Below are 18,392 nucleotides of genomic sequence, written 5' to 3' on the forward strand. Positions count from 1 at the left end.
TTTGGTGCGCAAACCATTGACTGTATATGACAATCGGCATCACGGCACGGTGTGAAAAAGGCGCTCAAGAATCGAGAACCAGAGGACGTTGCGAAAATGTCGGAAAGTGGGAACCAGGAATCTGCCGCAACCCCAAACGACACAGGGCGACCCCCTAGACCATCAGTGGGCAACCAAGTAACCGTGGTACTGGGCGCTCAATGGGGAGATGAAGGGAAAGGAAAAGTTGTGGATCTCCTGGCTCAAGACGCGGATATGGTGTGCAGATGTCAGGTTGGTTAGCCCGCACGCTGCCTTCACCGGCCCCCTCCTGGTTAAGCTAGTCACCGCAAATTCCTCAGGTTAAGCTGCGGGGGAAACCGTTGCTAGCTGACGAATGTCTTTATTAGTGTGTTATTATAAACATGTTGCTAATGTCACCTTGAATGCCTGCTAGCTGCTTAGCCCTCCGTAATGTTGCCGGTCAGTTGACTCCTGTCGTGTGCACATGACCCGAGTGTGAAGTCTGACGGGCCACCAGGTGCATCTTGGCTCCGGCTGAGCCGTAACCTGGTCCCGCTGCCGCTGCGGGGTTCGGCTCGTCCCCCGAAACGCAACCAACTGCTCAAAGAACTGTCAGAAAATACCCAACTGCCCCTTTATGACCTCATCCCACCTTTAATCATCCTCACCTCTGGACTGATTTAGATTAAAACAAAATGTTTCTCGACATTTGTTTATTTGTTTATCATAATGTGATAAATGTGGCTGATTTGCTAAATAGCTCGATAAATGAAGACACTGACACAGGTTGGTATAGTATAAAAGGTTCACTTGTGGTTTTGGCCTGAGGTACCAGGATTCTTCTAAATATCTGAATGAAAAGGTGTCTCAAACATTCCTAATTGACTGATGAAATAGTTTTGGGTCTGCTTTTACTGTCCACAAACTGTTAAAATCATGGCTGCCCATTATAGTCAAAAACTAAGAAAGTTGTGTTTATATGTGTGTATTTGCACTGCATGTTCACAGGGCTCAAGCGTAACCTTGGATGCAGAATTTAAAACAACAGCACATGTTTTTATTAGGAGACATTTTGGACACAAGAGCAGAGACGTCTCAGCAACGCAGCTATTATGTAATGCATGCTGAACGTGTGGAGACACAGCCGACATCGGCAGGAGCCTACAGCACAGACGAACATATACGAGCAGTTTGGTTAGAGAAGATTGGGACATGAAGCAGAAATAACATTAAGTTGTTTAATATGGTTTCATAATTAAATAATATCCCTTCTCCCTCCACAAATATAGCTCTAGCTTTATATGATAAAAGCAAAGTAAACATCGCCAAGAGCTGCTGCTTCTATCACAGTTGCGTTAATTTATTATAAATTTAACTTTGCAAAGTTAGTCTTGCAGGTTTAATATTTGTTTAATGTCTGGACGGCAGAGAAATGCCTCTAGAGGTCTGAATGACCTGATTAGAATTTACTCTTCAAAATTACAACCACCTGACCACTTATCATTCATCTGGATTGTGGACGAGTATATTGACATATGGGGAGGCTTTCAGGAACCTCTCATGATATAGCTTCCTGCCGGCTGCCCCAGGAAATACGAGGATTCCTTAGAATCAACAAGTCAAACACTTTGAGGCTCCTTCTTCTCTGATGTGAAGGTATTCTGATGTTCATTTTTGATGCTGAAATGCTGGTTTAACCTGGAAGACCAGAGGAGGTGGACACCGTCCACGGGCCAACCTCGGGGGGACTATTAGGGGCCTCTGGGGGGGGCTTGTGTGTGTGCTGAAGTACTTTCGGTGATCTTTTTATAAAATCAGCTTTGCCAGCAGTACGCTCGGTGTTCCTTACAGTCGTCTAATGATCTTCGTAGCCTTGCTTGCCTTCACAAGTGTTTCCGGGGGACTACCAGGAAAACACACCCCATGAGAGAAATGGAGAAAATATGTTAAAAGATCACATTCGTGTGAGGTTTGACCAGCTGGCCCGTGTGACCATTTAAACATCTCAGTTTAGCCTCTTTGATATTTTATCTTAAGGTGAACTTGTGTCTGCATTTAAAGGGGATCCGATGCAGCTTCCTGGGTTCTGTCACCGTTCTGTCAGTCGCTCTGGTAGCCAGGACGTGAGCGTCCGCTGATGAAGATCTACACGAGCACCAGACACGTGTTTGTTGTGGGGGGATGGGATGGATTGTAAATGTATTTAAAAATACTCCAGTTAACTCCCCCCGATGTTCCCCCCCTCACCTTCAGGCTACTGAAATGGCCAGAAATAACCCGCGTGGTCGGAGCACATGCTGAGGTCCGTTTGTAAGTGCTTCAAAGACATTGTAGTTACGAGAGGTTTAAAGTTCAACCAGCGCCTCAGGTGGAGGCGATGACGCAGGTGGACGGCCGCCGTCCTGTAGGGCATTAAAAATCCAAGTTCAGACTGTAAAAACAGCCCAGCAAATCTGCCTGTGAACGTGCACAACCCACGTCCAGCCGTTCTGGACAAAGGCAGGAAGCTATCGTAGCGGAAGGCTTTTACCTCAGACCTGAGCGCTAACAGAACGCCGACAGGTCTAAACTCTCTGTGTCATGTCTGTGTCCCTGACTCTCCTCTGCAGGGCGGCAACAACGCGGGACACACGGTGGTGGTGGACTCGGTGGAGTACGACTTTCACCTCCTTCCCAGCGGCATCATCAACCCCAAGGTCACCGCCTTCATCGGTGGGTAGCGAACGCAGCCTCAAATTGTTACACAAAGGCCACATTTCCTCACTGTTTTCACGGCGGATTGATCCAGAATCCCTTAACGAGCGTGGGGAGCACCAGTCCGTCTGCGCGCCTCCATCACGTCCACCCAGAAAGAACTATTTTACTTTGTTCTGGCTTCGAGTGTCATACGGTGGTTCTGTTCTTGGTCAGCTGTTGGTGTACGGTCCTGTCCTGCACGCAAAGATTTCATGTTATTGCAGGAACTCAACTCATACATGTTGATCTATAAAAAGAACAAATGCCTTTATTATTTTTGTTTTTCCTTCTCACAGCCTCCAGTGTGGACACCCAATCTATGTTTGGATCTTTCAGTTTGTGTGTTTTTGTTTGTCATTTTTATGTAATTACCGTTCCATTTCCAGTTAATGTAATCCAAACAGAACTCTTCTACTCAGCGGCTGTTTGAAAGGTCATGTGATCTTTGTGGCCTCTAGAGCAGCTTCACGCTGCATTAATGAGTCTCTACTCATGTTTATGAAAGGTTATTACAGGTGTAATAAGATCATAATTAGAATACTACATTTGTGTAAAGCTGCCTGCTGTTTTGAGTTTTGAGCAGTTCCGTGTCGGAAATTTATCTTTAAATACTGTGTGAGGCATGACAACATTAAATATTTGAAGTATTGTGGCACTCCTTCAGCAGAAGAAGGCAGACGTTCAGACTTGTTACCTGACCTGTTTACCCACCAGGTAATGGAGTCGTGATCCACCTGCCGGGTCTCTTTGAGGAGGCAGCAAAGAATGAGAGTAAAGGCAACGGTGAGCTCAGAACTGTTCGTTCAAACCCAAATCGTTCCCTGGTTCCAATTGTCTGCTGACATGTGTTTGTAGGTTTAAAAGGCTGGGAGCAAAGGTTGATCATCTCTGACAGAGCACACATTGGTGAGTGGCCACTCAGGGGGGACGTGTGAATGAGTGAATGGCTGGATGCTACAGAAGGAAAGTGTGAATGAGTGAGCCTTGTTTTCTCTGAGCTGTGCTGTGTGCCCCCTCTCTCCATCCACCACAGTGTTTGACTTCCACCAGGCGGTTGACGGCATTCAGGAACAGCAGAGACGAGAACAAGCAGGCAAGAAGTAAGAAAACTGTTTGCTCAATACGTCTCAGCCAGCTTGTCTGTTAGCTGGATTGTTTACATTCTTATGATTTTAATGTTTGTGGTTTCACTTATTTATACTCTGGATACTTGAATAAATGAATGTTGATGTGCAATTATGTTTAAAAAGCAGCCAATAACCATTAACCTGTTAAGTCCAGGATATCCTGGTTTGTGTAATTGCTGCCCCCAGGAGGTGACAGAAACGTTTATTCAATGCATCGCAGTGAAATATGGCTTCATTTGGGTATATGGTGCTTCTGCAACTTTGGCATCACAGCGAGTGTGTGGTGTTTGTCTTGAGAGAGCAAAAAAGTGACAGTGAGGGACAGTAGTCTCCTCAGACCCTCAACTTTGATAACACCTCTGGGTCGTTCTGTGTGGCACTCGCAAGGTCTCCTGGTTCCTGTTGGGTTTCTGCTGGTTTGTACATCATAGAAATCTCCAGTAGTTCATATCACAACCTGCTGGATTTCCAGCATCTGCAGGCATCCTTTGTGGTGTTCTGCTGAAAGTCGAGTCCAAACTCAGGCGTTTTCTTCATTCACCCCGTAACACTAGTCAGTGTTGTCCTAACTAGCAACACAAAAGAGAGGCTTGCAGTCAGTTAAGCTTTTCTCTAAGCTTGTGGCACAAGGTGTGTTTGCTTCTGCATGACTGGTTTCACCAACCTTGTTCAAAAGTTGCTATAGAAACATCCACGCAAACCGATGTGTTCTCTCCAGTGCAAATGTTGTAAAATCCGGACACAAATCAGTCAGTTGAACTATAATTCTAATTAAATGTCTACTTTTCCACCACTTCTAATGATAATTGTCCAAACCGGTCTGTGGATCGATTGGTACCGGGCCGCACAAGAAATAATTAAATATTTCCATTTAATGTATTAGCTGAGCCTCAACGATCTTTTATTTTGAAAAACCTTTTGAGGAATGACCGGATTCTTTCGGTTACGTCTTACACACCAAAATTGAACCCACAAGCGAGCGAAATGAGTAAGAAACAAACGTCTTTGAAAAATTTCTTTGTGAAAAAGAAAAGGCCCAATCAGGAGATGGAGAACAGACCACTTCTAAGAAAAAGAAAGCTTTTTACAGACAATATCAGGAGTTCTACAGTGGGACATCTACTCACGAACGTCTCTACATGCAAAATTTTCAGGTTACGAAACGTCTCAACGGGAAAATATTTCCTCTTGTTACAAAATAAATTTCAGGATACGAAAGGCAAAAATACGCTACCGCTGCTACTTGCAGCTCGTGGAGTTTAGCGAACACAAACTTGCTTGTAGCTGCTCTGCCATTGGCTATCGCCTAGTATCTTCCTGTCATCCCATTGCCTAGGAGGGACGTCAATCTGTACAGTGTACATGTTTGTGTGTATCCCAGCGTCGCCTTCGTTTAACTTTTATTTATTGTGGGTGTTCGTATGTTTGTCCATTAGATGGTGGTGTTACCACAAGTGTTAACGTTCGTTGCTAGTAGGGACGGCTAATGTAAGATTAGCCTGTAATAAAGTTCATTTTGTTCCTGGAGAAGCCTTGCACTGAATTCCTACATTTATTGTGCAGTAATCTAATTGTAACATGTATTTGTTACTTGTTTTGATGCATTTTTATGATTTATAAAAAAAGTTATGTCCAAAGTTTGGGGGGTTTAGAATGGATTAGGGCATTTACATGGAAAACGCGTTTCTACTTACGTAATTTTCAGGTTACGAAACAACTTCTGGAACCAATTAATTTCGTAAGTATAGGTCCCACTGTACTTGAAATATGGATTTATCCCGGTAGGTGATTCCCGCATACCAAGTCCACTCTGCATAATTTGTGGCGACCAAATTAAAAACTACTTCACCACTTGGAGACCCAGCACCCTTGTTTAAAAAACAAGCCCCTGGATTATTCTGAAAAAGAAAAAAAACAGGAACACAATGGGCAGAAAAAATTATTGAGGGCCATCACATCAGTAAATGGGAATGCATTGAGAGCATCCAGTATTCTGGATTGGTCCAGTATTCTGGATTAAAGTCATGGCAGTCAGAAATCACCACCACAGCACTGAAAACCCTCTTGTCATTTCCGACATTCTATCTGTGTGAAGTGGGATTTTCTGCGGTGACAGCAACTAAAACAAAACAACGGAGTAAACTGGGCATAAGCAACACACTTTGGGTGTCATTGTCTCCCATCACTCCCAGATGGGACCGTCTCGTTGCAGAGAAACAAGGAAGAAATCTTGAGCAGGACCAGGCTCATGTAGGGGGACCCTCCTGCTGATGGCTTGTACAGTCAGAGGAGAGGAGAGGAGAGGAGAGGAGAGGAGAGGAGAGGAGAGGAGAGGCATAGAGCATAGAAATACATACAAAAATACATTATATTGAATATTGAATAAGCTGCTGGTTGAGTGGGTCAGTGGGGTTGGAGGTCGTCATGCAGCTCTGAAGGCGATACCTGTAAATTAATATCTGTATTCAGGGGGGGGGGCAGAAAAACTACACAAGAATCAGCATAACTAGTATGCTTGATGAGGAGAGGAGAGGAAACCATGACCCAGTGGGGTGACAGAGGCCTGTCAGGTGATCATGTTTCTGGACCCCGGCAGCCTTGGCCTATAACAGCATAGCTAAGATGTGACCTAACGATTAGACGACCCCTAAGTATGATAATTTGTCTGTCTATGATAGTAACTGGAACTACAGAATTAGTAACAATAAGCTTTTTCAAAGAGGTAGGTTTTAAGTCTGATCTTAAAAGTAGGGATGGAGTCAGCCTCCCGTACCTGGACAGGGAGCTGGTTCCATAGCAGGGGGGCCTGGTAGCTAAATGCTCGGCCCCCCATTCTACTCCTAGAAACTCTGGGAACCACAAGTAGACCAGCATTCTGAGAGCGGAGCGGTCTATTGGGCTGGTAAGGTGTCACTAGCTCCTCCAGGTAGGATGGAGCTAGGCCTCTGAGGACCTTGTAGGTCAAAAGAAGGGTTTTAAAAATTATTCTAAATTTAACGGGCAGCTAATGAAGAGACGCCATTACAGGAGTTATGTGATCTCTTTTGTCAATACCTGTCAGAACTCTGGCTGCAGCATTTTGGATCAGCTGGAGGCTTCTTAAAGAGTTGTTTGGAAAACTGATAACAAAGAGTTACAATAGTCCAGCCTGGAAGTAACAAATACTGGACTAATTTTTCAGCATCATGCCGCGTCAGTAGCTTCCTGATCTTTGTGATGTTTCTCAGGTGAAAAAAGGCACTTCTAGAGACTGTTTTAATGTGTGAGTTGAAGGAGAGATTTTGATCAAAAGTTACTCCTAGATTCCTTCACAGAGAGACGAGATGTTAATGAGATACCATCTAGAGTGATCATGTGATCTAATCTTTCCCTGAGAGGTTCAGGACCAAACACCATGACCTCAGTTTTTCCTGAGTTAAGGAGGAGGAAATTTGAAGACATCCAGAACTTTGTGTCTTTAAGACAGGTCTGAAGCTTCACTAACTGTCTCCTCTGGATAAATAAAGCTGAGTGTCATCAGCATAACGATGAAAATTTATGCTGCCGAATAATGTTCCCTAAGGGAAGCATGTACAAGGTGAAAAGGATTGGTCCAAGTACAGAACCTTGTGGAACTCCATGGCTAACCCTACTGTATGAAGAGGGAACGCCATGGACATGAGCAACACCATAAGTTTTTGACTTCCACCCTTAGATTCGGTCCGCTGAACTGTCCGTGTCAATCTCTCCCATCTGATGCTGTGGTCAACATGCTGGCGCTCCACCTCATGTTCTAAATTTGAGTTATTTACACTTTTCCTGCCACTTACACCCATTTTGCTGAACACGAGGCATCACACACGGTTGCTCCTCTCTCAGATCATCAACCTGCACACAGAAGCTGCCGAGGAACCTCTTTAACGCTGTTTTCTTTCTCCTCCCCCGCTCTCTTAAACTCCTCCAGCTTAGGGACAACAAAGAAGGGCATTGGTCCGGTGTACTCGGCAAAAGCAGCCCGCAGTGGCCTCAGGATATGTGACCTGCTGTCTGACTTCAGTCAGTTCTCTGAACGGTGAGCTCACCGGTCGTGTCGATTTAGCTGACAGGCGTATTTATCATGGTCACGGCACCGTTGGGCTGAAAGCTCAGACACAGGTTACGTCGCTCACCAGCATTCAGAAAGGAGCTTCTTCTATCATGGCTCAAGTTTCCAGGAACGATTGTCGTTTAGCTCCAGCCTTTCTGTAGCATCACTGAAGCAGGATATCAGAGGAAGGACAAAAACTTACTGCTCGGGTGTTGTTCTTCCAGGTATAAAGTGTTGGCCAAGCAGTACAAGTCCATGTACCCGACTCTGGAGATGGACGTGGATGGAGAGCTGGCCAAGTTGAAGGTGATGACATGAGGCAGAACTGTGGAACTCTGAGGAACTGTGGCAGTGATGTCTTCTGTGTTGGTTTCAGACCTTTGCAGAGAAGATCGAGCCCATGGTGAGGGATGGGGTGCACTTCATGTATGAGGCTCTTCACGGTCCTCCTAAGAAGATCCTGGTGGAGGGAGCCAATGCAGCCCTCCTGGACATTGACTTTGGTCCGTATACCTTTGCACCTGCATGTTTTTGATTAGCGGGCTAGCTTCTTCATGCTTACCTGTGCGCAGACCATCATATGTATTAATTTTTGTGATGCCCTTTACAAAAGCCTGCGTGGAGCTCAGCCTGGAGATCACGGTACGTTCACTAACCTCTAATGAAGCTACTGCACCTCAGCTTGATGTGCACGCTCACTGTTCAACCACTTAAATTCCACCTGACTGTGCATGAGCACGGCGGCCTCTCGCCTGCCAGTAAGACGGTCACGTTTTCAGAAGACTCCAGTCCAGTTCGATCTGGTCTGGAGGTACTGGAGTCAGAAGAGCACCCTGACGGGATGCATCACTGCTGGAGCATGGACTCACTGCCACACCCTAGACTGCTTCCTCTTTGATTGCTGACTGCTGTCTGAGCCCCGCGGCGTGGGTGGATTCTCACGTCTCTGAGCGGGAACTCCAAATTTCAGGTTGTCTCTAATCACGGAAGTTGACAGAGTTCCTGTCACGGTCCCGGTTGAGCGTCTGTTGGAATGGCCACTGTCTCTTTGACTGGAGGAAACGCCTTGAGTGAATGCCATCAGACTACCCACAATCCTTCACTTTTGCTCAGGGGTGAATGGCCCTAAAGCCAGACTTCAGCTGCTGTAAGAAAATCTACAATCAACGTCGAAAAAGACATTTGTGACATTTGAGTTTAAAGGTCAGAAATCGTCTTCTGTCATCATCACAGCCCCGCCTGGGTTTAATTCCATGCCACACAACTGGGGAACACACGCCAGGGTTTTGATGGTGCTTGAGACCCGGTCAGGCAGCAGGATTTGTGGCACTAATCTTGCATGTCAGCTCATGGTATCAATTGGTTTTGCTGAGTTTTACAGCTTCTGGTCTCCACATTGAGTTAGAAGCAGAAGTGAGGTGATAGTTCAGAACTGCAGCTTTCTTTGTGTCTGAACTTGTTTATGTTTGTGAGTATTTTTAGAAAAATGACCTGCTCACCTCCACTTCCTGGGCAGGGTCAGATGAGCCTGTGTGACTGGTATTTACTGACAAATGCAGGTGTTTTATATTCTGGGGTTTTTCCTGTTTTGTCCTTTCAGGAACGTACCCGTTTGTGACTTCATCCAATTGCACAGTGGGTGGCGTGTGCACCGGTCTGGGCATGCCTCCACAGAATGTTGGGGCAGTTTACGGGGTCGTCAAGGCTTACACGACCAGAGTCGGCATCGGGGCCTTCCCTACAGAGCAGAGCAATGTAAGGGTCCACATTTCTATTATACATCAATATTCAAATATTATATACGTACATTCAGTCTTCGAGTCCACGTTATAATGTAGAATGTGTAAAGGGCGCCGCCTAGTGGATGCGTTGCTATATTGCTGCCAGAATCCCGACTCTGTTGTCTACAGGACGTCGGTGAGCTTCTGCAGACTCGAGGGAAGGAGGTGGGTGTGACCACAGGCAGGAAGAGGCGTTGTGGTTGGCTGGACCTGGTGCTCATCAAATATGCACACATGATTAATGGATTCACCGCGTGAGTTCACCTGCGTTTCAGCGCATGTGCAGCGGTCACACAAGGAACATCTGCACTAAAAATGATTACAGGACAATAATCTGAGTCAATTCCTGAGTGACTGATGACTCCTCCCTGTCACACATTTTAACTTTAATTTTAATATTTTCTCCTCCCAGTATAGCTCTCACCAAACTGGACATACTGGACGTGTTCTCGGAAATCAAAGTGGGAATGTCCTACAAAGTTGACAACCAGATGATTCCTCACTTTCCAGGTGGGCGAGAACCTATTGTGTTCTGTAAATGTTGTGACTTTTATTTTTGATCTACTTCCTTGACCAAAATTTCGTGTTTAAATTGACTTATCATCTCAGCGCATCACCTCAGCCAACCTTAGTTTAAGATCTAAATAGGTTGTTCATCAACTGTAACTAAGTCCGGGATGAAATTACTCTTCCCCCCCGGGGCAGCCAATCAGGAGGTTTTGCATCGCGTGGAGGTCCAGTATGAGACGCTTCCGGGGTGGAAGTGCGACACTTCGGCTGCCAGAAGCTTTGAGGATCTGCCCGAGAACGCCCAGAATTATGTCCGTTTTATTGAGGAGCAGCTGGGGGTTCCTGGTGAGGCCCCACACTTATCACATTCGTGCTAGTCCTCGTCTCTTTGACCTACCGAGGCGATTACAACAGCTTCTGATGTTGACAAACTGCTTCTCTCTTCTCAGTAAAGTGGATCGGAGTGGGGAAGTCTCGGGAGTCTATGATCCAGCTGTTCTAGAGTGGGCAAAGAGGATAAAACGGGCAAAGAGGATGCTCCTATACACACACACACACACACACACACACAGAAAGCTGACCTGTTCTTAAAGTTTTATCTCCTCTGTCAGACACTTTGGACTGACTTCCTGTCGCCTGATCGATGGGATGATTGCCACCCTCTGGATTTTTAACAGTTTTTCACTGTCACTGTAGCGCTGTTGTTGAGTCGGTCGGTCAGTAAGCAGGTTGCCATCGGGTCTGAGGGAGGACATCTTTGTGTTGTCCCAGGATCTGTTTGGCTGAGCTGGTCACAGATGTTGGTCAGATTGATCACTGTCACTTTGTTCCTCTGTTTTCTTTCTTTGTGTTCTTGCTCTGTGTCAGTCTGTATATCTGTTAAAGAAGCACGTTTATCGGATTGTATTAGTACGTTTGATTCTGCTGGGATTTCCACCCATCCCAGTGCAGAAAAGGGATCTTTTAATGTTTGATATGGGTGTGTTATCTGTGATTGATCATCATCCAGCACATCTTTTGAAGTAAAGTCTTCATATGTTGCCTTCTCTTTCAACCAGTGACCTTTTTGTGACATCAGAAGTCAAGTGTAAATATGAATTCATATACAGTCATTGCTCTTTATTCTTTTTTTTTTTTTTTTTTTTTTAACATTCAGTCCTTTAACCTTTACACAGAATTAAAAATGACGAATGTTTGTGCGTCATTTACTTTCATTCTAATCAAACAAACCAAAATAACCTGAGAAAATCTGGATCCACTTGTAGCAGTGGAAACACATCTGTCCTCTGTGTGTATCCATCATGCACTGCTCACACACTACCACATGACATATTGTGAGACGATGGCAGCGTTGTTGTTTGTTGGCGATGTGTTGCCAAACAGCATCTGACAGCCCAAACGGGTCTGCAGCAGCCACGCTGACCTCTGCAACTTTAGCAGCAGTTAGAATTCTTCAGGCACAACCTGGCGTCCAGTCAGGTGTATTCGTGATGCTGTTAACGGTTCCCTGGGAGATCACTCGTTGAGGGTTGAAGAAGGTTTCCTGGTGTAGGTGGGCTATAGGCACTTTACTGTCTGTTCTCTGGAAAGTGATGAACGTCTTCTAAAAATCTTTATTGGATGTGATAAATCTCATTAAGCCTGAAAGCAATGTGTCATGAAGAAAGACAGATGCACGAAAATAAATGTTTTTGTGAGTTCAGCAAATATAAGAGATGATGCAGCGACAGTTAGTCTTTTTCTCAGTGAATTTTGTCAGACATAAAGAATAAATAATATAAAATTAACTTATTTTTATTATTTTATTAAGGCTGCAAAAATAAAAATAGAAAAAATAACGCGTTTCATCCTGTTTTGTCCGCGACTGAGGAAGAAATTAATCACTTTTTTAACATCGGGAGGAGCCAAATGTAATATACACCACCACGTTGTGAACTCTAGAGGGCGCCAACTGACCACAAATGACAACTGAATATGTCAATAACGGCAATAATCGATTAATGTTAATCAATTTGAAACCAGAAATTCAGGTGGCTCATTAATTAATAGAGATATATTTGGACTAAAATGACTTTATGGTCAGAAAACAAAACCAAAAACAGTAGTTTGATGATTATTTTGAATTCATAAGCAATTAAAATGGCAAATCTTAACAAACATGTACCGGTACTCTTTAATAATATACATAATTTCTAGCATTCTAAAATAAATTGAATAATTTGTTTAAAGTGTTTTGTGACTAAATGGCTTTTAGTTAGCTGATTATTTCCACACTGGTATTTCTGCTGTAATTAGGTAAATATCCAGAGCTCCACAGATGCAAGCCTGTGTGCCTGGCCCCTCTTTTAGTGTTTATTTTTGATGCTGTATGTCCGTGTGTGTGTGTGTGTGTGTGTGTGTGTGTAGCTAGGCTTTAACCGCAGCCTCACCTGCAGCTCATTTCCCTGCCTCTGCTGCGCTTCCTCCCTCTAATTTGACTACACCTCAGACCACCAACAACCTCCAAAATCTGCTAAACTCACTCGCAATGCTGAATTCAGCAAAATTCCTCCAGTGCTCATTTCCTGTCATCCTGTCATCCACTTCCTGGCTGTCCAGAGTGAACTCATCACAAATTAACCTTGAAGCTTGAAAAACAAGTGGAAGGTGACGTGCAGCCCGGTGAAGGGCAGCAATCCCCCCTCCTCTTTCCCCTAATCATCTACTGCCCCCTCCACTTCTTGCAATTCATTCAACCTTCTCTACCCTCCAAACCAAACCCCTGTACCCCACCAGCAGCCCCTCTGTCCTTTCTATGTGTTCCCCCCACCTCCACCCACCTCCTTCATTTGAATCCCACAGTGAGGCCTCTTTGTCCAATGGCTGCTGCTGCATTGTGCTGTGAAGGGAAGCAGAGTAAATGGACAAGCAAATGAGTTCTCTCCTGCAGTCAACACACACACACACACACACACCCTCTGAGTTGTTCAGATTCATACACACAAATACATGCACCCATTATGGAAGACATTTGCTCTAGTTGAACATCTTTCATTTTCTGTCCACCTTTGTTGTCTTTGTCCACGAAACAAAGGAGTCTTTATGCAGAGGGGATGCACAGATTGGTGTGAGACCTGCTTCAGACATGTTCTTGGTCCTCCACAGGAGAAATCATCTGATTCTCTTAAAGAGAGAAACTCCTGTGTCGGGGAACAAATTGGATTTTTCCATGACTGATCGGCTTAGTTGACGATTTAGCTATGGAATCGTGTTCATAAGTGAATAAAAACACGCTTACTGGAAGTGTAAGTTAGCCCTTGAAAAAAATCTATTTTGACAGTTTTAAAAGGTTCACACTCAAACTTAAAGTCTTTGAAGGATTCATGTCTTTATTCCTGTTTTTTGACATTAATAGAGGAGAAACAGTTTTAATCCCATTTTACATAAAACCCATTTTCCTCCAGAGAAGCTGCTAAACCCTTCAACCTTCTTCTGATGCTTTATATCAGCTTGTGTCCCTCATGTGAAAACCTCCACCTGACCTGTGACTCTATAACCTCTCTGTGGAATGCGTGGCTGTAAAAAGCCTGTAAAGTTGTTTTTTATTTCCCCTCCCTCCTTCACCTGCTCCAGTTCCCCCACCTCCCCCTCCTCTCGGCCCCTCACCCCTACTGAACAGTGGCAGCTCCATAAAAACAACCCCGACTAAGCAGATGTGCGACGGCCGACACCGATAACAGCTGTCGGCTCCTATATCAGCACGTTTCTCTCTCTCTCTCTCTCTCTCTCTCTCTCTCAGACACACACACACACACACACACACACACGCCAGTTTTCTAAAAATACATAATAGACTCACAACAATCCTCTAATTTATGGTGGTTTATAGAAAAATAGATTCTCCAGACACACTTTCAGGCAATTACACTTTTATTTAGGTGACCATATTAAACTGTTGACCGGACATTTGTTGTGATTGATTTTTAGCTACTGTTTCTGGGGTGTGTGTGAGACATTCACACACTCGTCACATGAAGCAACAGCAGGTTGCAGGCTGAGGACTGGATCACCTTCGGCACCAACCTCACGGCCTGTTGCCTGAGTTTCTGCTCCTGGAGCTCAGCTTGGGGGAGCTTCCTGACCCGTCCTGGCATCTCAGCCTCTGGACCTCAGCTCCTACCTTCTCCCTGACCCAGCTGCTGTCGCCTTCTCAGCCGACCAGCTCAGCATGAGAAGCCCAGCAGCTGTTGATCAATGGGCAGCCGGGGCCAACGCCCGCCAGACCCCTCCCCTGACCTCCTACTCCTTACACACACTCACACACTCCCCAGGGAGGCAACAGATGGGGGTCAGCCAGAGGAAAGGGGTGTGGTGGGCTACAAAGGGCTGGGTTAGGTGTGTGTTTTCAGTGAAAAAAAAACCCCATACAGACAGCCAGATAGACGATAGATATATGGATGGAGGGCTAGAGGGACGGATGGAGGGCTAGAGGGATGGATGACAGCACATTTGTCGCTGCTGTGTGATCTTTGACGGCTGCAGAGAGACATTTGTTAGACGCGTGTCTCCAGTATGGACAGGTGTTGGCGACAGCAGCGTCCAGACTCATTCCAGCAGCTGCCGTCACCCCCGGTTCTCCTCTCATCCACCCCCCCACCCCCCTGACAGATGTAGCCGCACCACCACCGCCTTTCTGCTTTTTATGGGTCCAGCCTGTTTTGACTTTAAATATTTGCCCAGGAGGCGCTTGTTCAGGTCTGTGTATGTGTGTGTGTGTGTGTGTGTGTGGAAGGGGATGGGGGGGGGGGCGGGCACTTGAAACACTAAATTTTCTCTATCAGGATGTACACGTATGGGCAGAGGCTGTGGCTCAGTTTGTCCCTTTTTTCCTCAGCAGGATAAAAGCAGACGTGTTTAACAGAAAAGTGTCAGCCCGATTCTTATGATCTGTTAACTTGAAAAGCCAAGTTAACAGCTGATCTAAAGGGCTCCTCAACGATCAGCGTCTTTGTTCGGATCCTGAGGAACAGCTAGCTTCCTGCTGAAGTCTCTAATGTGATCAAATACCCCCATGAGCTCGGCAGACACGTTTCTACGTCTGGGGCCTGAAATCAAGCTGACCTCTCTTTTCAACTGAAAAAAAGTTAATATTTAACAAAAAAGTTAAACCTTCTTAGTGCAGCAGTTATCAGCAGAGATAGGAGAGAATATTAGAATAACCACCCATAATCTGATCTTTATATGCTTCCACAAAGGCCGTGTTAGCATCCATCTGCTAATCAGGTCATCGTTTTTTGTTTTTTTTTGGATCAATAAGAACTGAAGTCTGCACGACTCTTTCAAAAGCTTTTTTCTAGATGAATCTAGGTTTTTTTTTTGTTTTTTTTTTAAATTTTGCACATTTCTGCCAGCAACATCCTGTTATTCTACTGGACTGCAGCAGAGCTGTATATCATCATGAATCAAAAGGGAATTTATGAATCCCTTTGATTTAGCCCAGTATTTCTCAATAATTTCTTCTGGGTTTGGTGGAACTGCGCAGCAGGTGGAGCAAGTGGCTACGTAAGAGGAGAATAAATAAACTGTCAGAACAACAGCAAATAGGCTGAGATGGTGCATCAACCAGCCTTAATCTCAAGGTGACACGTTCATTGTGAAGTTCCTCTGAGGACTGAAGCTTAAGATCCATCAGACGGAGAGAGAAAGTGTGGATATTAGAGGTATACAGTTGGAGCTGAGAGATAATTAGAGCAGCCGAGAGAGATTCTGGTGCTGATTCCAGAAAAAAACACCTCCGCCAGCTGGGTTCAAAGTCCAGGAGGGAGAGGAGACAAGATAGAGAAGGGAGAGATTTGGGGATGGAGAAAAAGAGTGGTGGAGTGCACCTTGTTGTGCCATCTGGGCTGAATCCTCCACATTTCTCCTTCTCCAGCCTCCTCCTTCTCCCAGCCCATTAGGACAGGATTGAGGTGATAAGAGCGTTTACCTGTGCAGCGAGGGGAGGGACAAGAGGTACATCAGGAGGGAGGAGTAATAGATGAGGGGTGGCAACACATACACAAACACACACACATTCCTGTGATGACAGCGAAAAGAAACTTCACAGAATCATCTTTTTTTAAATAAAAGGCCGACTGTAGAAGTCATTGCCAAACAGATGCTGCCACAATTGCTGCTCATCCCCCCCCCCCCCCCCCCCCCCCCCAACACACCATAACACAACCAACTCTACCCTTCATCCCTTCCACCCACCCAGTCGCTTGTGTTTGAGAGGGGGGGTCAGCTCTACAGCTATGGATGGCGCCCATATGGCCGCAGCTGATGGGGGTGATTGTCGGTATTGTTCACTTTGTCAGCGATCCTGGGGATGCGGGAGAGAGCTAATGATAATGCAGAGTGCAGATGTGCTCCGGAGCAGCCCAGTCGTTAAGCAACAACAGCTTGAGCTTTGTGTGTGTGTGTGTGTGTGTCTGTGTGAGAGAGAAAGAGAAACAGCGAGACTTACAACCACAGCTGCTTGCCAGCCTGTCTGCCTTCTTGATAAGACACACACACACATGCACACACACGGCTGTTTTATGTTGATCTGTGAGTTTCCTGTTCTGTGGTAGAAGAAGAGTTCTAGGAAATTTTCGGTTTTGAGGGTGAAAACGGTTTTAAGGGCATGAACAGCATCAGTTTTCTCCATATTTCTTTAAAGAAGAAGCTTTTCCAGGTGACCTCTGCACAGAGATGTCCTAGAAACACTGACATGACAGATCTGGAGTAGATGGGCTGGACAATAAAACATAAATAGAAAATGTAATAGTGATTTTCACAAGTTCTGAAATCCTGCTTATAAAAACCAGCAGTAAATTAAACTTTGACATTAAAATCAGCATTGATCTAGATTGTTAGATCTTAATCCTGAATCGTATTTTTATTCTTAATCCCAGAGATTAAAGTGTATCTAATTTGACCATAACGGACTGCCCTTGACCTCCGACCTCCCTGTGCATCAGTTTCCAGGAGCATCACATGCATTAAATCTGCCTTTGCTGTAAAAACCTGTTTTAATCTGATGAGCTCAGCCTGTTTAAGCTCATCTACATGATCCTCATGTTTAAATGTCCTGATTATTAGAGACTGGAGTCAGAAACATCTACATGAATTCCTAAATGATGATCCTGTTTATTTACCAAATGATGGATGATCATAATCAGCTCACAATCTTTGATTCTGAAATCTTGAATGAAAAAAGACTAAATAAAACAAACCAGTTCCTGTAGTTTTCAGTGCTGGGATGCCCCCAACAGCAGAATTAAAGAAAACTGTCTAAAGGAATGTGGAAGGTCCAGATGAGCGTTTCAGGTCTTATCCATCCCTGCTGTTGTTGGAATGCAGCAGATTTTCTGCATTGGATGTGACAACATCGCCAATTCATGTGTTTTCATTTGTGGGCCAAACGTCCCAAAAAAGGACACCAAGAACTCTTTCTTTTACGCTCTGTTCCTCCGTTGCTGTTTCTTCCTCGCCATCATACAGATGGTCCCATGCTGCCTTCAATAATCCAACGCGTGGTCATGCCAGCAGACCCCAGGCTACACCCCTGATGCTACACACACACACACAACCACACACGGAGGCAGTGCCAGTTCCCTAGGCTGGACCCCTGTCTATGTAGCCCAGATTGGATCCGTTTGGTTCAGTATGGAGCAGCAACACTGGGCCTAAGGGGTCTACACGGACCTGCAGGGTCCTATATTCAAGTAGCTGAGACTTCCATGGAAAACAGCTCTTGGCTCCACTATGAACTGTTGGGATGAAGACTTTTGTTGGATTACACAAACTAAAGTAGCCACATGTTTTAGTTTTTAACCCAAAATGAGGAGATAAATGAGACATAGATGAGAAGGGGCCAATGAAGAAGGTTTTATCTGGTAGGAGAAGGGGCAGGAGGGTGGATGGAAGATGATGGTGTGATGGAGGCAAAGAGGGAAAAACAGGAGGGATGGCAGCGAAGGATGGGTACGCAGGGGGAGGGATGGAAGGAGGTATTGTGACAGATGGGTCGTGCCTGGCCAGAGCTGGGAGGGAGCGGAGAGGTTGGCATCACAGGGTGATAACACACACACACACCCACACACACACACACACACACACATGCACGCGTCCAGTGTGCCAGTTAACTCCTCTCATGTACGTTCTCTG

General features: G+C 45.2%; 1 protein-coding gene across 3 annotated transcripts in view; it reads left to right on the forward strand.

Moving 5' to 3' along the window:
• The window catches only part of adss2 (adenylosuccinate synthase 2), a 22,648-nt gene continuing 4,256 nt past the window's right edge, over window positions 1-18,392 (forward strand). The window contains exons 1-14 of one of the 3 annotated variants that reach the window (XR_964496.2): window positions 1-273; window positions 2,613-2,715; window positions 3,454-3,522; window positions 3,595-3,645; window positions 3,773-3,839; window positions 7,810-7,917; window positions 8,157-8,238; window positions 8,309-8,435; window positions 9,533-9,687; window positions 9,843-9,967; window positions 10,126-10,223; window positions 10,419-10,568; window positions 10,673-10,793; window positions 13,156-13,177. Coding sequence is in view for 1 of the 3 variants with exons in the window: in XM_003963784.3 (XP_003963833.1) it covers window positions 97-273; window positions 2,613-2,715; window positions 3,454-3,522; window positions 3,595-3,645; window positions 3,773-3,839; window positions 7,810-7,917; window positions 8,157-8,238; window positions 8,309-8,435; window positions 9,533-9,687; window positions 9,843-9,967; window positions 10,126-10,223; window positions 10,419-10,568; window positions 10,673-10,725 (1,365 nt within the window). In the remaining 2 variants the exon portion in view is untranslated. Of the gene's footprint in view, window positions 274-2,612; window positions 2,716-3,453; window positions 3,523-3,594; window positions 3,646-3,772; window positions 3,840-7,809; window positions 7,918-8,156; window positions 8,239-8,308; window positions 8,436-9,532; window positions 9,688-9,842; window positions 9,968-10,125; window positions 10,224-10,418; window positions 10,569-10,672; window positions 11,278-13,155; window positions 13,178-18,392 lie in introns of those variants that run through there. The other 2 variants (XR_003888207.1, XM_003963784.3) reach the window with 2 other exon arrangements.

The sequence above is a fragment of the Takifugu rubripes genome, chromosome 4, assembly GCF_901000725.2.
Source record: "Takifugu rubripes chromosome 4, fTakRub1.2, whole genome shotgun sequence".
Lineage (NCBI taxonomy): Eukaryota > Metazoa > Chordata > Actinopteri > Tetraodontiformes > Tetraodontidae > Takifugu > Takifugu rubripes.